The sequence below is a fragment of the Notolabrus celidotus genome, chromosome 9, assembly GCF_009762535.1.
Source record: "Notolabrus celidotus isolate fNotCel1 chromosome 9, fNotCel1.pri, whole genome shotgun sequence".
Classification (NCBI taxonomy): Eukaryota; Metazoa; Chordata; class Actinopteri; order Labriformes; family Labridae; genus Notolabrus; species Notolabrus celidotus.
Window position 1 is genome coordinate 17969586 of NC_048280.1, and position 25761 is coordinate 17995346.

A 25761-nucleotide genomic window follows, 5' to 3' on the forward strand; every position below is an offset into this window, starting at 1 on the left:
AAGAAGAAACACTTTTGATGGGTGTAATATTCTACGTACAGGTCTCCATAAAACTTAAATTGCGGAAAGCCAAACCGAGAAAGAAGGAATATGCACATCTGAAGGTGTGGGTGAAGCCAAACAGTCAGGTGTAGAAGACTGGACCGACAAAAGGGCTTAATGCAGGTTACTGTAATAGAGAGGTTAAGTAACAAGTTAAGAAGTAAACATAATGTGTTATAAGCAATCTGGAAACCTTTTAAGACTTTCATCAATAATAAAAGCGTTTGACATACCCTGGCATAATTGATCACGTATTAGTCTTTCTGGTTTGTATACTGATTTCGTCACAGCTGTGTCCATTTTTGGTGATTAGTGCATACGACTAATTCACAAGTATCAATTAAGCTTTGGGAATAAATTGTAAGTTGACATGTTTAAGCCCGTTAAACAGCCTAATTTATATCTAGCAGCAATATACAGCTGATGTTTGAACATATACAAGGTCTGCACTGCCACCCTGTGGTCATTTAAGGAATCGGTAACATTAAACAATCAGTCCATCAGTGATAAGACCTGGTTTCAGTTTGAAGTTGAGTAGATAAGTGTTGCACAGTTGCGGACATTAAACCCCATGTTCTTACAAGGATTATTCAGATGTTCAACAAACCACACAGTGTCAAAGGGATGCCAATCACTGAGTTTGGAGTTTTCTATAGTCCAGAGAAAAGGTCTCGACTGCCAACCGTGTTTATCATTTTGTATAAGCTGAAATTGCCAACTGAAACACAGTATCAAGTCGCCCTATAAATCTATAAAGCAAACTCAAAATCTGTAGATTGAAAAAAAAAGAGTAAATACTGGTAAAGCATTAAAGTACTCTATTAAGCAACAAGACATAAACATAAACAAACTTAACATCAGACATATTTAATTTGCAGTACCTTTGGGTAGAATATGTCACTGTATCATCAGAGTAGTAGTTAGTTCATTTGGTTTTCTTGCCTTTGCCTTTTTTGGCCTTTTTGTTTTTTCCCTTGTTCTTCAAAGTTCTGCGGACGCAGTAGCCTCTCCACCAGGCCTGGGCATAGATAGCAGCTTTGGTCTTCAGCTCCAGCTCCCTCATCTCCTCCTTCATCTTCACTTCCTCAAGGTAATACTTCTTCTCTTGGATTTGATTGAACTCCACCTCAAGGACTGAAAACGGCATCTCCAGTTCCCTCAGCTCCTCTAACTCCTTTTTATAATTAATTTCATTCAACTCCAGGCGGGCCTGGGACACATAACGATGGCAGTTATGTTGTTGAGGGGGGGTTCCAGGATGATAAGTGAGGGGAAAAGATTAAAAAGCATTAAAACAATATCAACAGTTTTACTTATTAATTCCATTGGCTTTGAGCAATTTGTGTTGACAAGTCTTGGTGTTTGTACCTGGATTTCTCCTGCATCATTGTCAAAAGTTTGAAGCAAGTGTTCAATTTCTGTTTCCAGTTCCTCACTTTTCTGCCAAGAAAGAAAAAACCATAAACATTATTAAAACAAATATGTTATCACAACTAATATATAAAGCTTTTACCATGAAAATGTATGAACATTACCTCCTGTATTTCTCTCTCTGCCTTTCTCTGTTCAAACATCTCATTGTTTAGCTGTGATTTTACTTGGTCAATTTCCTTTTGGAAACGGCTCATCTTTGATCCGGTGGCACGTGTCTGGTGACTGTCAGGAATTGTCAAGCCAGCCTCCTCAGTGTTTTTCTCCCCCAGTAAACTCTGCAAATTTTCAATCTGTATATTTTTCTCAGAAATCTGGGATATAAGAACATACAGTGAGATAGGACAAAGATCAAAAGCAAAAGGATATGTTAGCCTGAATAAACATATGAAACTTGTTTTTTTCTCCAGACTTCACTTTAACATGGTGCCTCACCTGTTCATTGACTTTCTTTAAATCTGCATCTAATTTTCCTTCCTGTGAATCTATGTTGTCCAAGTGGTTGGAGGATGAAGACTTGCAGAGGACTTGCTGTAACTCCTCATCAACACTGGTTAGCAACTTGTCCTTTGCATGGCTGTGAAACTTTTTTAGCTCTTTAATTAGTATGGACTCACTCTCCCCTGCTTCCATTTTCTGCTCTGCCCTCAAATAAGAAATGGCTTCTGGATGGACTCGCACAAGCCTGAGCAGATTCCTGAAAGAGTTCTGAAAGTCCTCTTCAAGCTGAGCGCTTTCTTTCCCGTCTATTCCCTCTTGCTCTCCATTGGACTTATTCTTGAGACCCTCTAGTGTCTCCAGTCTTTCAGACAGTGTTTGATGCTCTTGAAGTGCTCTACTCAACCCCTTGTCTACATCACTTGACACACTGCCTAACTTGAGAATGCATGGCAGAGTTGCTGCAAACTCAATTTGACTGATGCAGTTCTCTAATATGTTCAAGATGCGTTGAGCCTCAGGGGAGTGCGACTTCTTCCCTGGCAGCACGTCATGGCTCTCTGGAGCATCTTCAGATTGGGTCTTTGTAGAAAGCACTTTCACCCCTTTTCTCAACATTCTGTAACAATCAGAGTATGTACATAGAAACTGAGATACATCTTATTTTTCAACAGACTCTTGCAAATTGAAATCTAGTGCCACATGACCTGCATTAATCTTTAATACTTTTCTCTTTTCTTTTAAATTTGACCATTTTTTTCTGAGGCAACTCTGATTTTTAATGAACAGGAATATTAAACAGGACTAGGTTGTTAGCTTTGGTATTGAAATACAGATTTAGAACCAAAGTTATTATAATTAATAAAAACCAACAAAACAACAAAAACTAGGTTGTCAAAAACATCTTCAAATGGTATTATGTTGTCAGTACCCATTACACAGTACTATTCACGCCCTTTTGGCTCTTGTTCCTAAACAAGCATACATACAAACATACACACATGCACACATACAAACATATACACATACACATACAAACATACATACATACATGCATACATACACACACACACACACACACACACACACACACACACACACACACATACATACATACATACATGTGTACATTCATTCATACATATACACATACATACATACATACATACATACATACATACATACATACATACATACATACATACATACATACATCTTCAAAGAGTATAAGTTACAAATGAATAAAACTAAATCAAACCAATAGCAGTAGTAGCAGTTAATGCTACACTAATGTGGCAAGTTAGCACAAGCCTACGTGTGAGAAAACATTGGATTAAACAATCCAAAAAGTCCTGTATAAAACAAAGACTATTAAAAACACATTACATATTTCAGAAGAGGTTATAATCATTATTTTCTCTAAACTGTAAAATTACCTGCTTTCTGATATATGTCGACTGCAAGAAGGAAATGTTTCGGAGCTTTCTTCTTCCGTTGCTAGGATACCACTAATGCGGGAGGCAGTATCAGATCACCTGCTCAGGGGGAAATTCAAGAGTAGCTTATAAACTGCAAAACTGTATGTGTATAAATGTTTACAAGTGTTTCAGAAACGAATACATATGTTATTAAATGTTATAGCATTTCATTTGGTCTGTCACACAGCACTCACATTGAATTTCCTGACATTTATTTTGAAGTTTGGCAACGATTACTCAGCCCTGCCGTAAACTGATTCAGTGTCGTGAAAGCATTTGTTGATCTAGCTGTACCATAGATGTGCACATAGTTTGTATGCGTAGAGCTTCTGTTGTATCATCTTGTGCGTGTTCCTGTTGCTCGTGAGAAAGTTGTTATAACTAAGAGAATGGGTTTGTAAGTAGTCGGTTGATGTTTGTCTGAAGAAGAGCCTGTAAGTCTGCAGAGACCATGTAGTGATGGACAGAGACGGACTCTCTCTGCTTGTTAGCCCGAGGGACTGTGATCCACTTGGTTCCGTGACAGATACCATCTGTGCCAGAACGAAAGCAAAATCTGCCACCAGAATACCTTGATCGCTTTACACAGCCTGAAAGCTGCTCATTTAACCAAACATTTGAACTTGTAGTTAGCTTCGATCTCTGTTAGCACATCGTGAAAAAGTACTCTGTTTGTTAGCCTCAACTCGCCCTGGTGTTAGCCGTGAGCAAAGATATGCAGTCGTCTTGCTATGAGTCAAACAAACCATGGTCTTGTATAACAAGTGCGTAGCTTAGATTAACTTTGACAAATCAAGGCTCGCTGCAGCTTTTTCATCTGCCAGTATGGAGGCTGACGACGACGTGCCTCTCATCCTGACCTGGGATGAAGCAAACAGCGGTCTGCTCAGTGAGGAGCCGGGGAGAGGAGACGAAAGTAAGTTACAGCTTCCTTATAGTCAGTGTGGAGACATTTAAACTATATGTGTGACTAGGTGGCATGGTATTTGATATATAATTAGATAATCCATTCTTCTATTTTTTAGTACACAAAGCCTAAGTCTTATTTAAAGCCTGCCACTAATCCTTCTTTCGTGAAGGTCATGATGTTCAGATTTTGTTGGGTCTGTTTTTAATGTCGATGCGACTGTATGCTCGTTTGGAGGCTGCGTTTGTGGTACTGCTGTATTCTGATGGAAGGGTTTACAGATTTTGATTGTGAACCTTATATTGGATTCAGTACAGCCTCCAATCCTATGTAAAGCTGAACCCACATCTGTAAAACAGTGTCAACAAAATTAGATGTACTTGTAATAAATGCAATTTTTGTGCAATAAGAGATGATCATGAATGTTTCTTGCATAGTTATGGAGCCTTGGTTATCTTAGATTGAACAAGTACATTTTTAAAATGATATTACACATTGAGTTTATGATATGAAGTAAATGCTCGTCAACTTACCAGAGCTGCACCTTTGCATTTTGAGGCCATTTAACAGTATTGACACTCACTGCATACATGCTGCATGTCCAGGCCATACTGCTGTAATGTAGGAACCAGACTGTCCACCAGGCTCTGAGATCACGTGTGTACACACTATATATGGTTGTCCATGCATCCTCTCTACATAGTAATCCTGCTGCCTTTGTGTTCCTCACATATAAGCGACAAAATGACCCACCTGAGAAACTGCTGGTTCAGCAGACCATGAGCCCCTCAGCCCCTCCCTGGGCTGCATGTGTGTGTTGTATGTGTGAATGTCTACAGCCTGTGTGCAAGTGTGTGTGAGTGTGTGTGTGAGCTTACTGGGACATTTTCTCTGGCCATGGAGGTGAACAGGAAGAGGAGAGGGGTGTTTTTGCTCAGGATATCTGGGAGAGGTGGACAGCAGGATGAAGTATCAAACTGTTCTTGCTGATTGAGCTGGGAGCTTTTTTTTCTGGAAAGAGAGGGAGTTTGAACTGGACACTCAGAAAGGAGGCTGCATCGTATCACCTTAGAGAGAGAGATCACATGCTTGGTTGGAAGTCCAGTTTTATTGCAGATTGTCAGGAGACATCAGAGCACCACAGCACTCAATTTTATTCATCCTGGGAGAAACCGTCATGACTGCTGAGCCTGTTTGTGTCTCTGTGAGCCCGACCCATCTGTGTTTTTGACTGGGAGTTACAAACATGTTATTGTTCTCAAACAAATGACGAGTTTGAGTTGAACACTGCGGACACGGGGTGTACTACTGTCAGGATAACAGCCAGGCTGCCGCTACACTGGAATTTGAACCATACACTGCTGCTTGATCTGCTGCTGTCATGGTGGATGGGAATAGCCTGTGACTGCCTTTCAGAGACTCATATGGTCTTTTATTCCAAGGAGTGGGGCCTGAAGCAGAAACATGTGATGTGCAGTGCATGAGAAGAGCACCCTGAAGGACTCAGACAGGATTACATTTGCAGCTGCAGACACACACATGGGGGGAAAGTGTTATTTTATATTTGTGAGAGACTCTGTGAGAATCTGGAATTCCTTTTTTTTCTGAGATGTCAATGCAGGTTTAAGAAAGAAATACCAACCGTGTCCTTTCAAAGTTAGTTGTTATTACTTTGCCTTATGTCTTATAATGACAGGCTACTTTCTATGATTTAGATGTCTTCTCTGTCCTCTGAATTCAGTCTCTCTTCTTCTGGTAAGACAATAACTTCTCTTGGGGTGTATCTGTCTTGTGTCTGTTTCCCGTCTGTCCCAGGACGGAGGTGTCAAGGACAGTGTGACATCAGCACTCACACAGAACGTTCTCACTGGGTTCAAAGTTCAAACTCTGTGGCTAAGACAGGAGGGAAATTCCAGTGATCCTATCTCAAGTGAAAAGAGACATTCTCCAAAAGTAGTAACCCTTTGTCTCAGATTCACTCAATGTTACATTCACTTTCAGTTGTTGTGAGTGGTGTTCTGTCTCCACTGTTACTCTAAACCCCAAGCTTGGCCTGGATATTTCCTGATCTGTGAGGACTTGTACCTCATAGTTCCTGGAGATTGCATCAGGCTGAAGTGGAATGTACGGCCATCTGTATCTCCAGATGTGTGTGGATGCCGGAACAAGACCAGCGTATTGTGAATGACACACAGGCACACACAGGCACACGTGTGTTGTGAACTTTAGGGACCTTTAATACATTCACACAGCTGCAGCACACAAACTGATCAATGGATTGCTCATGTGGGCGAGCAGCTGGTTTCCATGAAGATCAGATCCGAACTGAGAGTCCAGTAGTGATCTCTTCCTACGCCTTACAACTAGAACTAGACTGCATTGGTAGGCATCTTAACCTCAGTGTGTGTGTGTGTGGGAGAGGGAGAGAAAGACATATGTAGATATTGGTACCAAATGAAAGATAAAGAATAAACCAATAACAACCTTGATTGATGTCACTGTGTGCTTCTGGTTTACACATTAATATAATGTGTGAGCATATCAATAAACTGAAACATTCTCTTCCAGATGGAGGAGGAGGCAACTACGACATAGTCAACAATGCAGTGATCTCGACACCTGGCCCACCAAACCACAGAGCCCAAAATGTGTCCTTACGACAAAGCTGGGAGATGAACTACCAAGAGGCAGCCATCTACCTTCAGGTATTCACAAGCAGTGGACTGTTGTGTGTGTTTGTTACTGAGTGAAGTGCACAAGGAAACTGAAACTGAGATCACATGGTCGTATACTGGCTTTTATTGCACCTGTCATTCTGTGTTTGTTGTTGATATTAAACCACTACGGCTTCAATTGGATGTGTTACATCATGACCAACTGCTGTAAATAACGAATTGAAGATAAGCTATGATACAGGGGTCTTTAAAATGTTAACACAGTAGGAATGCACACATTCCTTGGCTGATAATCTTAAGTAGTAACTAACAAACAAGCAGGAAGGCAGCAGGATATCTCATTGTGTTTAAAATGTGATTGGTTTCTCAGACAAAATCAGTGTTTATTTCTAACATACCTAATGACATGTTGAGTGAATTTTGTCCTTAATGACATATTTGAAAAGTATTTTTTTTACTTTGCCTTTGTTGGTTCGGCTTAGGGTTTGGTGAGTTTTTTGTCACAGACTGCCTCAGCGATTTAAAAAAAATCAGAACAGAGCTACCATCAGAAATGTATTTATGCTGCTGGCAAGCTTTAGCATGTATGTCAAGAAAACACTTACAGCTTTGTAGATGGGTGACATATACCTCAATCACAGCAAGCAACTTTGAATGATGCGTGTTTGATATTTGAGTTGGGTTTTTTTCAACATTCTTTTTTATTGATTTTCACATTGAAAACAATAGCTCAGGACAGTTTAACATACTTTTTGCATAGTTGGTCTAATAGTCACACCCAGCATTCATCAGTCCAGCATAGTACAGTTGTAATAGACAGTTGTATTGTACATTAGTAGAACAATCCTTAAGCCCTTAAGTATCTTCATTATAAATTGCACTTAATATTTAGAACATTCAGAAGTTTCTCCCATTTTCTTTTAAAAAGATGAGCTCTTCCTCCAATACAATATCTCAACTTCTCTAAAGTGACAACATCAGATATCAGAGATTTCCACAATATAATAGATGAAGATTCATCTCCCACCCTCTTTGTCATTATAGCCTTCCTTGCCAACCTTAAAAGAAATTAAATTATTTCATTTTGTGTCCTCAAAGTGTCTGGTACACCTCCAAGTAGGCACAAAAGTGGTCTAGGAGGCAGATTTTGCCCTATCAGCATACTTATTTCTCCACATACTGCCTTCCAGAATAATTGAATCTTTTCACACTCCCAGAGACAGTGTATTCTAGTTCCAGTATTTGTTTTGCACTTGGGACAGATCGGGGAGGCTCCTGCTGTAAACTTACTGTAAATATATGGAGAGATATAAACATTATGTAATATATTGTATTGCAATTCTCTATATCTGTTGCATATTGAAATCCTCGAGGGCAGCGTCAGAGCTTCCTCCCATGTCTCTTCATCTATTGTCACATTTAGGAGTCTACACCATGATGTTCTTAGGGGTACAACTTTGTCCAAGTTTAAATTCTGTAACTCAGAACAAAACCTTGATATAAAGTGGTCATGCTTCAAATGATTCAGGAAGAATCTTTCTAACATGTGAGAAACACTGAAGAAATTTAGGTATTTGCCTTCTTAAGTACATAATGCCTGACTTGTAAATATTTGCAGAAATCCTTAGTGGGTAGATTGTACTGATCTCTTAAAAGTTCAAATGTTTTGAAATTCCCATCGCTATAGAGCTCATATACCTTCTTTAAACCTGCAGTTTGCCATGACTTGAAATTTGGTCCTGCACCCTCCACTGATAGATCTGGGTTGTCCATCAGTGTTGTAAACGCATTCAAAGGGTGATTTTCCTTAAATATCTTCTTTAATCTTTTCCAGGTCTTTACTACATTTGTTATTAACATGTTGTCCTTAACTATACTAGGCAGTTCATTTACTTGCTTGTCTAATATTTGAGCTTTTCTTTTTAAAAGAAGTTATATATTTTTGGGCATTTTGCCTTTATTCGATAGGACAGCTGAAGAGACAGGAAATGTGGGGAGAGAACGGGGCAAGACATGCAGGAAATGGTCGCGACTGGGAATCGAACCGGCGACCCCTGCGAACGAGGACTGTAGCCTCTGTATGTGGGGCGCTTAGAACGCTAAGCCACCAGTGCCCTGATATTTGAGCTTTTTGCGTTAACATAATGTTTCGACAGCAGCTGGTTACAAGTTGGGGTTACAGTAGCTTCCATCCACACAGCGCATTTTTCAAACATTTTCCATCATGTTGCCCTTCGGAGGCCAACCTCAAAATATCACGACTTGACTCAGCAGAAAAAGCAGAACTTAAAGCAATAATGTTAAAACTGTTAACTTATTATAACAAATCAATTTCTAAAGCTTTGGCTGTGACAGTGTTTGACTCAAGAACACCCGTTTGATCCAATGTCATTCATAAAAATGAAGAAAGAAGGAGGAAAACTGTGCATTATGTTTTCTGTGTGTATTTAAATTTCAAACACAGGAAGGAGAGAACAATGATAAGTTCTTCACCCATCCTCGGAACCCAAAGGCGCTGGCCGCGTACCTGTTTGCCCACAACCACCTGTTCTACATGATGGAGCTGTTGACAGGCCTGCTGCTGATGATGCTGTCTCTGTGTGAAGCTCCTGCTGTTCCCTCTCTGCGCCTGGATGTCTATGTAAGTTAACATACGTATATGCACAAACACACACACAAGCTGATATATATATACTGTTAAAAAAATAAGTGCCTTATATTCTTGCAGGTCCACGCCACTTTGGAGCTGCTGGCTTTGGTTATGGTGGCATTTGAGCTTTGCATGAAACTGCGCTGGTTAGGCTTCCACACCTTCATACGACACAAGAGGACCATGGTTAAGGTGAGTAAAAAAGTAGTAAACCTGGGATGATCATAGTTAAATCCTGTTCTTGTCAGGGTCTTTAACCTTAATACCCTAAATGCTTACTCTTTTAAAGCCAAGTTCCACTACTATTTACAGGGCCCAGATTATAGTTTGGGATCTAACTTCCATCTGTGTGCACTGTTCATGTTGTCTCCTTTTCTTGTACAGACTTGTGTGTTGCTGCTGCAGTTCGTGGAGGCTATAGTGGTTCTGATCAGACAGACGTCGCATGTGCGGGTGACCAGAGCCCTCAGACCAATTTTCCTGGTGGACTGTCGATACTGTGGTGCTGTGCGCAGGTACATAATGACCCAAACACACAGACACACACACACAGATACACACTGGTCAGGTAAAGGTCAGGGTGTGAAGAAAGAACGAGAACTATTAGAGTTAAAATACAACTGTAAGGTGCTTCTGTACTACCTTATCACCAGCATATTTAACTTTTAAATCCCACAGTGAGATTGTAAAACATATTTCTAAAACTTGGTGAACTGGTGTTGTCGCTTTCCATGTTTTCACTGATGTCGCTCATCACGACTTGGTTCTTTTATCCAATCAGAAACTTGCGTCAGATCTTCCAGTCCCTCCCACCTTTTATTGACATCCTCCTTCTGCTGCTCTTCTTCATGGTTATATTTGCTATGTTAGGTAAGAAAAAGTATTTACTGCATGTTAATTCAAATAGTTGTTTCTTCTTTTGCTCTTTAGTACTTCAAATTAAAAAAAAAAATGAAGGGAGAGACACCTTCTGTCTTCAGAGAGTTCTCTGCTTTTCTGTGTTTGACTGTTCTTTTGTCACTCTCCAGGTTTCTGTCTCTTCTCCACGAACACATCTGACCCGGTATGTGGAGTGTTAAGTTTTTCTGTCCTTACATTTTTTTTTTAAACAATATTTTTATTGATTTTCAATAAGAACATACAGAAAACATCACCACATACCACACCAGTTGCAAAATAAAATACAAGCAGCCCTCGCTGCATACACACAAACACACACACTAATATTAATAATAAAATAAAATTAAGAAAAATAAAATAAAATTTTCACAAGTATAATCTAATGTTGCCTGAGAAAGTCCATTAAGGGTGCCCACACCTCTTCAAATTCTTGCATTTTACCCCTAATTACACAGGTTAACTCTTTTAGTGTAACACACATTGCCATCTCTCTAATCCAAGATTGTGCAGAGGATACTTCTGTCTCTCTCCAAGATAGAGCAACCATCCTCCTGGCCTGCAGGATGCCAAAGTTGACCAGAGTCTTACACTTAGAGTTAACAGGAAAGCAATCTGGGTATATCCCTAAGATACAAAGTTTTGCTACACAGGGTACCTGAATACCTGTGATTTTCCAAAAAGCTACCAGCTTAGAACATCTCCATACACAATGAATCAAAGTACCTTTCTCAACCGAACATTTCACACATGTATCTGGAATGTCAGGGGACCATTTATTGAGTTTCTCAGGGGTTATATATGTCCTCATTAACCACTTGTGTTGTAACCTTCTGTCCTTACTTTGTCTCATTTCTGAATGTTTTGGGACTTGACTTACCCCTTTCCTCTTACCACAGTACTTCAGAACTCTGGAGAACAGCCTGGTCAGTCTGTTTGTGCTGCTGACCACAGCAAAGTAAGCACATTATCTTACATACGCAGCATGGCAGCCGTACTTCCTATTTTCAGTGCTCATTTTTCATGTGGTATTGCCTCACTACATGTGTGTTTAGGCTGAGTCCACAGTTTTAAGCACGTATCTTGGGACTGTACCCATTGCTTCTCTTTTTATCGTAGTTTCCCTGACGTGATGATGCCGTCTTACTCGAAGAACCGCTGGTCCTGTGTTTTCTTCATTGTTTACCTCTCCATAGAGCTTTATTTCATCATGAACCTGGTAAACATGGCATCCTATACAACAACAGGACTTATGTCAACTGATATATGAATACTATTATACTCACTTCACTGTTACTTTCTCTGTCCGCTCCAGCTGTTAGCCGTGGTGTTTGATACGTTTAACGATGTTGAGAAGATGAAGTTTAAATCTCTTCTGCTTCACAAGCGCTCAGCGATTGACCACGCATTTCAGCTGCTAGTCAGTCGGCAGGTACGGACTCACTATCCTGTATAGTCTAAATACACATTTGATCTGAAGCCCTTTTCTTTTAATTAATCCATCATGGCAGATGTGTTAATTTGTGTTGCTTGTATTTGCTGTTTATCCAGAGGCCGATGGGCGTGTCGCTCAAACAGTTTGACGGTTTGATGCGGTTTTACAGACCGCGGATGTCTGCACGGGATCGTTTCCTCACATATAAAGCTCTGAACACCTCGGGGGCTCCCATGCTCAGGTGACTGCTTGACACAGTCTGATGCATTTTGCAGTTTCATAGAACTTAATCTAATGGGAGTCTTTTCTGCTACAGTCTACAGGACTTTTATAAGTTTTATGAGGTCACTGGCCTCAAATGGAAGGTAAGAAGTAGCATGTAGAATTGATTCACTGTATTTAGTTAAGGCTGTATTTAAAATGCATGTACTGTTTCTGTGTGACGTTCAGGCACGACGCAGTGGAGAGCACTGGTTTGATGACCTTCCACACACAACCTTCCTCATTTTCAAAGGCAAGTTCTGTTATTTTGCTCCTTTTACTTCATTATTTCATATTGCGGAAGAATTCAGTTTCTCTTCCTTGTCTTCAGTGCTTTCTCTTTCTACTCTGATAGGCATCAACCTGCTTGTGAAGTCAAAGGGCTTCCAGTATGCCATGTGTAAGTGTAATCATTTACTCAGTTGACCACCTACACACTGAGACAAAGCTTCCCCTAAACTTTTCATCCATATCTTGTGGCTGCAGGTGTGGTGGTGGCCATCAACGGTGTGTGGATCCTTGTGGAGACGTACACTCTGAATAGTAAGATCAATCCCCTTTAAATACACACAATGTCACTGAAGAGTGAGGAGTGTTTTTGCACAGCAGATTCTCTCACCTTCTCTTCTTGTACAGGTGGATTTTCCTGGTCTCTATTCGTCCCCTGGAGTTACATTGTTTTCCTGACCAGTGAGTATGCTGTAGGCTCAGCGTTCACATACAGCATGAGGGTATTTGAAGCATATACTAACTTGTACTCACCTATGCTTACATTAACTCTGCCTCTGTCTTTCCACTTGTAGTTTATGGTGTAGAGGTGTTATTGAAAATTTCCGGTTTGGGCCCGATGGCTTATTTCAGCTCTGGGTGGAATCTGTGAGTAATAACTTGGATACTGGGTGAATGAGATGAATACAAAACTTCAGAAAAGATAGACTTTGCAGTATTTGAGACTCACAAAAGCAGGTTATAGAGAGCAGTACAGTGAGCATAAGACGGGATATATCTATAGGTAGAGCCTGTTTTAGTCTATGAATTTGAATTCAGCTCTAGCAATCAGACATCTGTAATTTTGATATGGCTGTTTTAGTAAAAACACAATAAAAATGTTCCCTTTATATATTCTTTGTTCTAGGTTTGACTTCTTTGTGACTGTGTTTGCATTCCTGGGCCTGATTGCTCTTGCCTTCGATATGGAGCCTTTTTACTTCATTGTAGTTCTCAGACCACTCCAGCTGCTGCGGTATGCATCCATATATGTATATATAAGCATATTTACGCCAATCAGCCATAACATCATGACCACTGACAAGTTTTAATATCACAGATTATTGCATTATGATGACACCTGCCGGTAGGAGGGATATGTTAGGCAGTAAGTGGACATTTTGTCCTTAGAATTTGTGTATTTGAAGCAGAAAAAATGTGTAAGTGTAAGGATGTGAGCAACTTTGACAAGGACCAAACTAAGATGTTTACACGATTCGGTCAGAGCATCTCCAAAACAGCTGCTCTCCCTGATGCACTTGGGGAGTTAAGGCTGTCCCGTGTGGTCCAATCCGGAAGAACTACTGGAGCTCAAACTGCTGAAAAAGTGAATGCTGTCAGAACACGCTGCAGCATAGCTCGTTGTTTAACCAGCTGTGTAGCTGCAGAGCGGTCAGGGTGACCATGCTGACTACTGATCAAAGTGCCTACAGTGGGCATATGCGCTTCAGAACTGGACAACAAAGCAATGGAACAGGGTTGCCTGGAGAAACACGACAGTATTGACTTGATGTCCAAATTCCCACGGATCTCAATTCAATCCTGAATCTGTGTAAAGTGTTACAGTGCAAGTACAGTGCATGGAAGCATCACCATGCAACATCCAGGCCCTAACATACTGGTGCCAGATACCTCTGCACACCTGTAGAGGTCTTGTAGAGTCCATGTCTCTTCAGATCAGGGCCGGTGAGAGGGGGGTGTACACAATATTAGGCAGGTGGTCATAAAGTTATGACTGATTGGTGTACATATGCACTACTTCATGCTTTACTTGATGTCTGAATCTCGCTCTGTTACCTCTCACAGGTTGTTTAAGATAAAGCAGAGGTATCGTAACGTGTTGGACACCATGTTTGAGCTTTTCCCCAGGATGGCAAGTCTGGGTCTGACTCTGATCATCTTCTACTACTCCTTTGCCATCGTGGGGATGGAGTTCTTTGCTGACGTGGTTTATCCAAACTGCTGCAAGTGAGCCATTACATCATCATTGTTCTGAGATACTCACTTTATTTCTCTTGTCTACATATTGACTGATTTGGACGTATAAAAGCTAATGGTGAATAATGGCATCAACTTACTATCAATATACTTTGATCCCTCGTCTCTCAGCACCAGCACAGTGGCAGACTCCTACAGACTGATCAACAACACAGTTGGCAACAAAACAGTGTTGGAAGAGGGCTACTATTATCTAAACAACTTCAACAACATTCTTAGCAGCTTCGGTAAGTCCTCTCATTTTTAGGTTGTACAGGTATAATGTACTATCGTTGTTACTGTCAATAAAACCCATAAAATACTTAAAATGTGCTGGGCAATAATCCATCTGTCAGACTTCTTCAACTAAATCTGTAACACAGAAGAAGAAGATATACTTGATTAACTCCTGAGGTGTAATTCAATGTTTTCACCCTGTTGTTAAACTATACCACACACACAGCTGAAACACACACATGCACAGATAGGAGCCCAAGAACATGCTTCAAATGACCGATGTCAGAGTGAGGGGCTGCACATGGTTGAGCATCCCAAACCTCTAACCCAGGGGTGAGAACATGTGGCCCGCGGGCCAAAACCTGCCCGCCAGAGGTTCCAACATGGCCCGCGGAACAACTTTACAAAGTGAATAAATTACAGAGAAGACATTAACTGCAATTTTTCAATAAAATTAACTATTTTAAATGTGTCCTCTGGGGGGGGTGCATAAAATCATAGTGCTGACGGAGCGGACCTGAACGGCACTTTTTTCCGGGACTTTTTTTTCTTTATTTATAGGTTATTATGTTATAATTTTACTGGTCTGGCCCACTTCAGAACAACTTGGGCTGTATGTGGCCCTGAACTGAAATGAGCTCTAACCTCTAAGTCAGGGGTTCTGCCGGGGGGGTCACGAGACACAAATGGGGGGTCGTGAGATGTCTGAGATAGTAGCTAAGCTTGAAATAAAATCTTGAAAATAGAAAAAGTAATGAGTTTCCTGCCTTTCTTTGTTGCCAGATGCTGCTAAGTTTAGGGTTAGTGAACAGTTAATTATCAAAGCATCAGTAGCAGCAGGTTAATTCATAAAGGCACAGGAAACACAGCTACGTGCTCATGTAGGTAGGCCAGTTTTCTACACCCCAGCTAAATGAAGCCACATTACATAACTTTGAGGGACAATGGGGGTCGCAAGTCTATGGCACCTATATTTGTGGGGTTGCAGGCTAAAAAGTTTGGGACCCCCTTCTCAAAGTCATACTGCTTGCAGGGATAGAATTGTGTATTTTCCTCCCAAGGTGTGCATTCTTTCTTTTTTTTTATTTGTGCATAACTCTCATGTGTTTTTTCCTTCAGTGACTCTGTTTGAGCTGACTGTGGTCAACAACTGGTACATCACCATGGTGAGATCACATCACTCCTCTGAACCCTATCATCTGTCACTGCTCTGCAGTCTTGTCATTGATCAGTGGGTGTCACTGTTTGATCACTCCCTTGTCCACTCTCCCATAGGAAGGAGTCACTTCTATGACGAGCCACTGGAGCCGGCTGTACTTCATGACTTTCTACATCGTTACCATGGTGAGGAGGCCTGTGCAGTTGTGTCTGCTGGAGGATTCTGTTGTTTGTGTGTGTGTGTGTGTGTGTGTGTGTGTGTGTGTGTGTGTGTGTGTGTGTGTGTGTGTGTGTGTGTGTGTGTGTGTGTGTGTGTGTTGTGTGTGTGTGTGTTGTGTGTGTGTGTGTGTGTGTGTGCGCGCTAGTGTGTGTGTGTGTGTCTGTGTGTGTGTGTGAAATCTGCTTGTGAATGTGATCATGCATGTGTTATATTTCTGCGTGTCCTTCTGAAGGTGGTGATGACCATTATTGTGGCCTTCATTTTGGATGCGTTTGTGTTCCGCATGAACTACAGCCGCAAGAACAGAGAACCAGTGGAGAACCCAGAGGGTGAGACAGAGTGTTAGTGTGAATTTTTGCATGTGCTGGTGTTATGCATTAGTTTACACACTGTATGGTACTTCAAAACAACATGCTTTTGAATTTTGAAATATTTTCAGTATTTTTTGCACATATATTAGATGAATATAGCTCATGTAAATTAAAACTTGACTGCTGGTGAAGTGTGTGAGTCATTCTAATCTCTGTGTGCTTTCTTTAGATGAGAATGGGATTGTGTTCGAGGTTGAGGTGAGTCGTGATGAATCTCTGGCCACTCTGGAGCTGTACAAACAGATCTGCTCTGGACTGTCCTCCCTCAGCTCTCTTCAGGGAGTCCTACAAGCCATGGACAGGAGCGGGGTAAGAGCTAAACCTCTCTGGACCTCTGCTCTTCACTTGGAGTCCCACTAACTGGCTTCCCCTCCTGTTTTTTGTGTGTACAGCACACTTCTCTGGTGTACCTTGGCCGCAGGTCAAGAACAAAGAGTGACCTCAGTATGAAGATGTACGAGGAGGAGATACAGGTAAGAAACTGAAAGACTTGTCTTGAATACTAAGAGCTCTGTGTATGTGGCATTCTCCAAACCTTCTCCACACTTCTCCTCCAGGAGTGGTATGCAGAGTACTCGAGGGAAAACCTGCCTCAGACAGACCAAAGCCTAGAACAGGAGCTGGACAGTCCCATCTCTGACCTGTCTTCCTTCCCTGAGCTTCAGCTCAACTCACAGACTGGACCTCACAGCATCAACTAACTCCCAGCAACACATACACACCACAGTATCGGTGTTATAATAATGCTACAAAACCAGAAGCTCTCCACCTCTTCCCATGTTCTCATTTTTTTTACCACAGCTGGAGAAAAATGCTGGACCTTTTGAACTCATGTAAGATTGAGATGAATTAAAGGAGCCTGGAGCCATCAGTTCAGACTGACAGACAGACTTCACTGTGTGTTGATGGACCAGTGAAGTGGGAATGATGCCCTCTGTTGGCCTTTTTGAAGACTGCAGGAAACCCGGGCAGGGAGCCTGAGCTATTACAGTATGTTGTGTACGTATGCCGCTGAAGGCCTCCTATTAATCATCATAGAACTGTAACCTGATGCCTTAGATCAGTGGCTCATACAAATGGTATTAACTTCTACTATAACATAAAGACCAAAATTCAAACCATCACACTCCTTTTAGCTCTGCCCCGACAGTACCACTCCAATGTTTCTCCTAACTCATGTCTCCAAAAACTTTCAAGTGTTTTACTTTTTTATAACTTCATATTCTGTAATGTATTTTAGTTAGTTGATAAGAAATTTTATTAAACTGTTAAAATTTTTATGTGCATTAATGTATTTTTGCTGTACTATCATGATGTTGGGAACTCCTCATGCTGTATGACCTGATACAGAAAATGAAGAAAGATAAGCATAGCATTGCTGCTGTATAACATGTAAAAGCAAATACCAAACCCAGATTATTTTAATGCCCCAAATGCAGCTTCGTACAGGGTCATTTAACAGTTTGATTTACAGTGCATTTAGTGCATACCCAATGTTTTAATTTACAAATATATGTGTCTTCCCTGTGGACTCTCAAAGTGCCGTCACAGCTTCAGTCAGCACAAATAAGTAGTTGTAATAAAGGCACAATGCGATGATTCGTTTCAGCTCTGAGCAGAAGAGTTTGTTGAGAAGTTGCCTCTTTTGGTTTTTCAACAGCAGGCCAGTGCACAGAGTGTAATCATGATTCTTATATAAATAGTGCATTAATATCATGTGTAGGTCAGTGCTGCCTCTGTTCAAGTTGCTTCATGGAAAAGGATCCCTTGCTGCAGACTGGCCTCAGTGTCAGATTTATACCATGTGGATCTCTCCGAACTCCGTGAGCAGTGCAATGACAAGAAAGACGGCATAGAAGAAGAGGAGGAAGATCCCGTATGGCCGACCCAGGTGGAACTGGCACAGTGGAACAATGATGAAGGACAGGACCAAAGATAAACCCAGAGACCCCGCGAGAATCCACGTCAGTAAACCCTCGATTTCAAACTGAGGAGGAGGAGGCAGAGTCAGAGATGAAACATGCTCATCTACTTCAGTAATCAACTGCAATCATTAACTTTTAACTTTCTTAAAGTTTGAGAGTACCTGCACATAAGAATGTGTTTTATATATTTGAAACAGACACCCTAACCCCACTCCAAACAGCATGTCTGAAGGAAAAGCAGTTAAGGACAAAGTAATCGCTATACATGTGAAAACAGTATGTTTTAAACTTCCACATGCTCTCATAAAAAGACAAGGATACTGAAAATGATGCCTCCAAAGCAGGCAGATATGGCCATGCGTGGGTAGCCCTGCCGGGCAATGGTAATGTCAGAAAAACAGTCTGTCAAAGAGAGAAAATATGCAAGGATTATATGTTAAAGTTTATTTGCATTCATAGGTTAAATTCAAGCAAATAAACGGGTTCATGGATATCACCTCCTATGCTGTTTCCCCAGGCCAACAGAGTCAGACCCAACACAGTGTTACTGAGACTCAGCACCACACCGAGCATGTGCAGAAGGCTGACCACTTCAGAGGCTGCTGCACTGATCAGCACAGCACTCACAACGAAGCCCAGGAGAGCAAACAACTGCAGTAGGAAAATCAAACAGACATGACCCTGAGCAAGAAAGCATGTTTCATCATCAAAACACAAATGTTATTCAATTTTTTACAGACACTCATTATCCCAAAAAGGTCAATAAGTTCATACTTTTAACTCTTAAGTTCTATTTTTCTTGTAAAAATCATCAACTACATACTCTTACATAACAAGATCTGAAAGTTTCCCACACCCTCCCAGCAGTGTCACTCCCTGTCGCTTACTGAATGATATCTTGGAGGACAGTCATTTGTGGTGGTACAGAAGACAATGGCAGACAGGAAAAGTCCCAAAAGCAGAATCAGCAGCCACAGGGGAAACTGCCCTTTGATCATGTAACTTCCATCTAGACAAGAAATGTGGTGAAAAAGCAAAAGATTTTTGATGATGTCTTTCATCTGCCACAGCACTTTCTTAGCATTTATCATGAGTAGGGACACACTTACATATTCCAGACTGGAAGGCAAGCACACACACCAAGGGAGAAGTGATAAGATGGAGGCAGTTTAATGGCCGTCTCCAGTTCTTGTCCTCTTTATCAGGGTCAACCACAGGGATACAGAGCAGTAGGAGAACCTCTAAAGGTGTCTGAGGAGTGTCAAACACAAATATCAGAAACAACAGGAACAAATTCATGCATACATTCAGCTTTTTTACACTTCCCTAATGTCAGTTTGAAATCAAACAAACCTTCAGAACTTTGAGAGTTCTCCACCTCCATGATTTCCTCCTCCACTTCCTGCTGTCGACTGGGTTCAGAGCACTCAGCAGGATCTGAGCTGTGCTCTCAGTGTATGGCAGAAGTGGTCTGTACTCTGACTCTGAAACGCACACACGCACTCATATTTTTGTCTTGTACATGCAACATTTTGGTGTAAGTCAACTTATTTATAGTAGGGTAATGCATTCCTACCATACTCCTGCTGGATGGATCCATCAAGCACACAGGGCACGTCGTCATCAGATGAGTCAGAAGAGCTAAACTCTGCTGCAGAGACAAAAATATTTACACTTTCAATGTTGCAACACTTTCTTTAATTTGTCTGTGTGAGAATACTTGTGTTGTTGTATTTTTTACCTGGAATACGTGCAACAGTGTGGTCACTCGAATTCATTGAATGTTTCTGTCGGTTGTAGATATATGCACTGATGATAACAGTCAACACATACACCACATAGAGGGCCAGGTAGCCTAGAGAGAGGAAATGAAGCAATAAAGAGAAGCTCAAGATGTGTTTGGAGAATACTAAGAACTTGGAATGAAACCTGAAAGTTGTTCCAAGGCTTATGCAAACAATTTTTTTGCTGGGAAAAAAAGTAGAAGATATGTTATGAGTTTTTATTGGCTTCTTTACCTCATGTGCCAACAGTACAAAGCAGTACAAATTGACCCAGGAACATTATTGCTGTTCCAGAGAAACTAACATAACTAACATAACAGGAGGGTTAAGCTACATGTATAGGAGGGATGAAACTCAGTCCCAGCTTTGAACTTCAATGCATCATTAATTATAATCGCATGACATTCAGTATCTGAAAAAGGCCATTGTGCATGATAAGTCATTTTAATTTTGGTCTAGTGCAGTGGTTCCCAAAGTGGGGATCGGGAAACACTAATAGGGGTGTTGCGTAATGCCTTCCAAAAACAAAACCAATTTAAAATTGCATAGTTTATCAACAATTATAAAAATGTAAACAATAATAGTGGTTACATTTAAAACAACACCATGCAAATGAAAAATGTCTGATCTGTTTTCCACTTTTCTTCATTGCCTCAAGACCCCTGAGGTGACAGCAATATGAGCACATAGGTAGTCCAAATTTATACCGACCGGCTAAATGAAGTATCTTAGGGTTTGTCTATTAGTGTATTCCCATGGCAGTGAGGAACTTTAACCTCGTCCAGGAACAGTGGGGGGCGCTGGACTCCAGCACTGCTATTTTTGGGGTTGCGGGCTGAAAAGTATGGGAACCCCTGGTCTAGTGTGTTTATCTCCATGTAAATATTTGTGAGCTTTTACTTAAGATTTCGAGTCACTGAGCACATAAAACCGTTTATTCTTACACTACGGTGTTGCTCCTGTCTGAGTACTCCTTTCACCCAGAGAGCAATGAAAGCATTCTGGGATTTATTTTTCCATTAAGCAGCTAAGATTACATCCCGGGGCAGTACTGTAGATGTTTGCTCCAGAGCATGAAATCACCCAGAGACACATCGCTTTGCAAGGCTGCAGAATCTTTGACATTTATAACCAATCATAACCGGTTTTCAGAATTTCAATAAGACATGTTTTAGATTTAAAAAGATAGGAGAACAGACAATGGCTTTGAATGTAGTGGCTGGAAACGTTGAGGGCTGAGGGAGAACAACACCAGGGGAAACATATTTTTCTGTAAAATTATCCATTATCCATCCATCCAGAAAAAATATATTATTGTTATCTAGAAAACTAAGATCACACATATACTGTTTAAAATGAGTAACCATCCAGAGATGTGTGTGAGTGTGTGTGTACCAAGTGTTTCTTTCAGTGTTGTGGTTCCTCTGTACAACATGAGGAAAGTCCAAAACACAGCCACCATATAAAAGGTGACATCACGCAGAAATGGACGTGAGGCAACAGGGAAAGGCTTCACCAGAGCTACACTTCCCGCAACCACTGTGGTAACAAATATCCCGGCTCCTAAATGAGAGGAGAGATTGAGCATGATGAGGGAAAGAACAACCAATTGGTTTTAATATTAATAAAATGTGGGTTATTAATTTATCATAATGTGGCTGTGCTTACCAAATAAGGCTCCGACAGCCAGCCCGGCAGTGTGCGGGTTGGAGAAAGCCGCAATGGCACTGAAGATATCAGGAGCCCCGTTACCGAGAGCGAGGAATGTCACACCCTCAGCAAGTCAAGGAGAGTATTCTTTAGAGAATAATTTCACAACTTCAAAAAAATATACCTCAGAGAGGAACTGTTTCAGCGAGTCAGCAGTCTGACTGTTTTGAACTGATTCAACATAAAATCCTAACAAATCTAGACCGGGTGAGGAGATTACAGAAGACCGCTTAATGGAAAGGATACAGCCACGTTGTGAGTGAGGTGCAGACTGGTAGAGATGGCCGACAGGTTGGGACAAAAACTGTGGGAAAAAAAGATTGTTTGCTCAAAATGAAAAGAGATTTACAAAGCACCCTTTAGAGCTTCTAGTTTTCAATTAAGTAAAAGCATGCAGGGAAAAAATGCAGAACAAACTGTACTTCCTTTGATAAAATCTCACACTTCAGCATTGAACAAGTCATCTGACCGTTAAGCTAAACAAACTGAGGGCACGAGTGTGTTTGTGTGAAAGTGTGGTCTGCACATGAGGGCTTGTAAATATGCTGTTTCACTTTCCATGGCTGACACAGATCAATACAGAATTAATGATCTACTCAAGCTGTTAGGGGCTGGTTTCAGACACACAAAAGGGAAACAATATGTGCAACACACATATTGCCACAAACAGTGTGAGCAACACTTACAATTTAGACGCTGTGAGTCCAAGAATGAGGAACAAAAAGAGCAGCCATATAATCTGTGAAGAAGCAGAATAATGGCAAGTTGTGTTAACACACTCTCAGAGAAAACACAAGAACTGCTTGGGTCAGTCACACTCAGGTAAGCAAACAAGAGCCAGGCTAAATACGTTGAACCGTAAAAACACAGCCTTATGTGACCACATTGATCCTGTTGTTCCTAATCTGAAATGTAGTTTTATACACAGACAGATTTATGCGTCTTGCAGTGTTACAGTATTATTACTTATGTTGCAAACAGGGATATTCAAGCAGGTCACTTATTGATACAAAAAAACCATTATTAAGCAAAGAGTGAAATGACTTAAGTCTGATAACTCTGTTACGCCCTTAGCAAAGTTAACTTCCTCAAATTATTAGCTGGTGCAAGGAATCAGTTTCACTCTCTCCCACACTACACACAACCACAAACAAACACTACACACACATGCAGGTCTTACACAGAGGGTAATGACGAGAGGTGTGAGGTTGGTAGGAAGAAGACAGAAGGCCACTTTAATGTAGTTGATGAAGCCATCTTCCATGTCACAGTCCGATGTGTTCTTCACGAAGGCACAACGCTCTGAAGAGTTGAGGTTCATCACAAGGTCACACTAAACACACACAGACACAAACAAAGAGAAATAATCATTCTTCTTTCTAACTGGTCTAGATTCCTCGAAATGTTGCTACAAGCATTAACGTTGGAACAATTCAATGTTGGTTTAAAGCAATCCTGATTATTGATTCTCAACACTCCTCCGGCCTCAAATACATAGAGAAGATGAATTTAATACATAACACTTACACGATAGCTTCTTTGCAAGCAACATGTGTGAGATGAAGTGCAAACAAATGCACCAGATCATCCATACATCTGATTATCTATTCTCTTACTTGATCTTGATGTTTTGTTTTGATATTCATGTCACCATATGTATACTATTGAGGTTGTAGTTTGCAGTGGTGATGATGAATTAAAAGTTAAATGAAAGTTTGACTAGGTGCTGGTCATTTAAGCTTCTTGAAAGTAAATGAGTGGAAGAGTGGTTGCAGTGGATTGCATTGGATTAAAAAGTTGTACCTAATAAAGCAGCCGCTCAGGCCCTAATATTAGTTGTGAAATAATAAAGCTTCTAAAATTGGCCTCAAAAACTCCCCACAAGGTTCCGCTTCACATAAGTTAGGTTATGGTTTTGAGTCTGACTTTAGCATTTCAGTTAAATTCAGTGGTGGACAAAGTACACAGCTTCATTACTTAAGTCAAAGTATAGATACTCCATGTCAAATATTACTCCAATACAAGTGAAAGTTACTCAGTCAAATCATTACTTGATTTAAAGTACTGGAGTACTTGCTTTTAAAAATACTTAAGTATTCAAAGTACTTCTTAAAAAATTTCAAAACGTTGTATTATCACAATACATGAGTGCAGTCAAGTATACATAGGAGTACTTTCTGTAACATTATGTTTATCTAGAAACCATTACTTGAAATCTCTAAAAACTATACCATGGAATAAAAGCAGAAACTAAGTTACTCCAAGCACAGACAGCTTAGTTTGAAATGTTCATCTGGAATGAAACAAATGTTCTATAGCTCAACACGCTTTCTCAGGTTGGACAGTGAATTTTTGTATTTTTGGGCAGAGTGGGAAACAGGAAGAACATTTCAAATGATACGATTCATTCTTAATTTTTTAAAAACCTCTAACATGGGCTGAAGATATGGCCATAGGTGCTCAGGTGGAGAATTAAAGCCATCATTACCACCTCTAAATGAACTGCCTGATCTGAGTGAAATTTGCTCTGTGTTTGCCCCACGTTTAACCATGGAGACGCACAATATATAGGTATGACTAAACCACTGAGACAAACAGAACTACACAAACACATTTGACTTTCTTAGGGATCAGATTTCAGAAAAGAGAGGGAAATTCACGAGCTGACTTCAAAGCAAAAGTAGTGAGTAACTAGAGCATTGATAGAAATGTAGTGGAGTAAAAAGTACAATAATTGTCTTCTGAATGTAGTGGAGTAAAAGTAATAAGTTCCCCCCAAAATAATACTCAAGTAAAGTACAGTACTCAAGTAAATTTACTCTGCTAAGTATTTCGGTCTATGGAGCTTTGTGACCCCTGAATGTCTGACAAGGTCTGGTTAGTTGAGAGGGAATGTCTGTTGTTTTTATATGAAGTCAATCACCATAAAAAAGAGAGACAGGTGAAAACAGGCTAATGACCCCGTTCATCTCACGGTCCTCACTTCATACTAAAGACCAACAGTAAACGCCTATAGCACACTTCTACCTGTCCAGAGGCAATCAGGGGACCATGATGTCAGACGTCATGTGAACGTGCACATGTCACATTTAACAGAGCTGTTAAACTTAATCGTGTCTGTTATTTCCTATGTCATGTGACAGTCGGGAAAACCTGCTGACAACCTGCCTCACTGAAGTCACGCCGTGCTCAATAAACACACACTCACCTGGAAAACAAATCACACAACACTGACAGTAAGCTAAAGAAGGTGTTTTGTTGAGTGCTATCGGGTCTTACAAACCTTGTCTTCGTTGCTTTGATACATCATGGTTAGTGTTGTGTCTGAAGACCACCCTGCCTGGAACCTGAGGACATGGGATCCCGAGCAGATCCTCTGGTGACACGATAACACAACCAGAAGTGACAGATAAACAGCAGGAGACATGATTCACTTTATCCTGGAGCAGCGTCCATTCTGCGGCTGTGTGAACAGGACTGTTGGGTGTTTTCAGTGCTGTAGTCCGGACTTCCCGTCTTGAATAAAAAAACGTATTGACTTTAGCTCCAGCTTGATGTAAAACCTAAGATTTATCACATCTAATTTTCTTGTGTGCCCGTCTTCTCAGTTCCAGTGTTGGCGTGCTTGGCGTACACCGTGTACACCTTCGTCTGGCTCCACCTACTGTTTATTCGGACAGGCTACGCCGCCTTCAGGGACGCCTCGTAAACTCAAAACGTCAAAGGCTGGGAACTTTGGTCAGAAAAGTAAAGAGGATACAGTCAGTGGTGGACAGTAAGACAGTAAATTTACTTGAGTACTGTACTTAAGTACATTTTTGAGTATCTTTACTTGAGTATTATTTTTGGGGGGAACTTATTACTTTTACTCCACTACATTCAGAAGACAATTATTGTA

The 25761-nt window shown here is 40.8% G+C and overlaps 3 protein-coding genes across 5 annotated transcripts; 1 reads left to right on the plus strand and 2 right to left on the minus strand.

Moving 5' to 3' along the window:
* iqcd (IQ motif containing D) lies at window positions 1–3681 on the minus strand. Of its 2 annotated transcripts, XM_034691135.1 has the most exons (7): window positions 3584–3681; window positions 3348–3446; window positions 1909–2530; window positions 1578–1787; window positions 1411–1482; window positions 924–1252; window positions 1–169 (listed from the first exon to the last, which is right to left on the minus strand). In XM_034691135.1, exons 3-6 carry the CDS (start codon window positions 2527–2529, stop codon window positions 968–970), a joined length of 1188 nt encoding a protein of 395 aa, XP_034547026.1. In that variant the 5' UTR covers window position 2530; window positions 3348–3446; window positions 3584–3681; the 3' UTR covers window positions 1–169; window positions 924–967. The 2 variants fall into 2 exon arrangements, with proteins under 2 accessions (XP_034547026.1, XP_034547025.1); XM_034691134.1 differs by lacking the exon at window positions 1–169 and having other exon boundaries at window positions 894–1252.
* tpcn1 (two pore segment channel 1) lies at window positions 3620–18040 on the plus strand. 2 transcript variants are annotated; one of them, XM_034691131.1, is made up of 26 exons: window positions 3620–4305; window positions 6865–7001; window positions 9436–9612; window positions 9700–9813; window positions 10006–10136; window positions 10403–10491; window positions 10650–10684; window positions 11418–11476; window positions 11638–11737; window positions 11834–11950; window positions 12070–12194; window positions 12270–12318; window positions 12404–12467; window positions 12570–12614; window positions 12701–12757; window positions 12851–12904; window positions 13018–13090; window positions 13350–13457; window positions 14288–14449; window positions 14591–14706; window positions 15815–15861; window positions 15971–16039; window positions 16306–16402; window positions 16614–16753; window positions 16837–16917; window positions 17002–17722. In XM_034691131.1, the coding sequence occupies exons 1-26, from the start codon at window positions 4215–4217 to the stop codon at window positions 17143–17145; spliced, it is 2481 nt and encodes an 826-aa protein (XP_034547022.1). In that variant the 5' UTR covers window positions 3620–4214; the 3' UTR covers window positions 17146–17722. The 2 variants fall into 2 exon arrangements, with proteins under 2 accessions (XP_034547022.1, XP_034547021.1); XM_034691130.1 differs by lacking the exon at window positions 3620–4305 and adding an exon at window positions 6570–6678 and having other exon boundaries at window positions 17002–18040.
* On the minus strand, window positions 17838–25532 carry slc8b1 (solute carrier family 8 member B1). The gene is made up of 15 exons (XM_034691132.1): window positions 25147–25532; window positions 23044–23196; window positions 22550–22602; window positions 22110–22167; window positions 21822–21927; window positions 21549–21716; window positions 20111–20224; window positions 19946–20020; window positions 19723–19853; window positions 19479–19620; window positions 19257–19378; window positions 18867–19020; window positions 18691–18771; window positions 18531–18595; window positions 17838–18431 (listed from the first exon to the last, which is right to left on the minus strand). Exons 1-15 carry the CDS (start codon window positions 25288–25290, stop codon window positions 18240–18242), a joined length of 1758 nt encoding a protein of 585 aa, XP_034547023.1. The 5' UTR covers window positions 25291–25532; the 3' UTR covers window positions 17838–18239.
* Between the last annotated feature and the right edge of the window lie 229 nt (window positions 25533–25761).

Bases quoted from the DNA above. Each gene is read 5' to 3' on its own strand.
- slc8b1 (XM_034691132.1), bottom strand. From the start codon at position 25,290: ATGTCTCCTGCTGTTTATCTGTCACTTCTGGTTGTGTTATCGTGTCAC. The intron at 20,225-21,548 runs GTACACACACAC...TCCTCTCTCTAG, and splicing joins AACACTGAAAGAAACACTTG to GCTACCTGGCCCTCTATGTG. The intron at 18,432-18,530 runs GTACTCTCAAAC...CCTCCTCCTCAG, and splicing joins AAACACATTCTTATGTGCAG to TTTGAAATCGAGGGTTTACT.
- iqcd (XM_034691135.1), bottom strand. From the start codon at position 2,529: ATGTTGAGAAAAGGGGTGAAAGTGCTTTCTACAAAGACCCAATCTGAA. The intron at 1,483-1,577 runs GTAATGTTCATA...CTTTCTTGGCAG, and splicing joins CAGAGAGAGAAATACAGGAG to AAAAGTGAGGAACTGGAAAC. The intron at 1,253-1,410 runs GTACAAACACCA...TATGTGTCCCAG, and splicing joins ATGATGCAGGAGAAATCCAG to GCCCGCCTGGAGTTGAATGA.
- tpcn1 (XM_034691130.1), top strand. From the start codon at position 6,570: ATGGATTGCTCATGTGGGCGAGCAGCTGGTTTCCATGAAGATCAGATC. The intron at 7,002-9,435 runs GTATTCACAAGC...TTTCAAACACAG, and splicing joins AGGCAGCCATCTACCTTCAG to GAAGGAGAGAACAATGATAA. The intron at 16,403-16,613 runs GTGAGACAGAGT...TGCTTTCTTTAG, and splicing joins ACCAGTGGAGAACCCAGAGG to ATGAGAATGGGATTGTGTTC.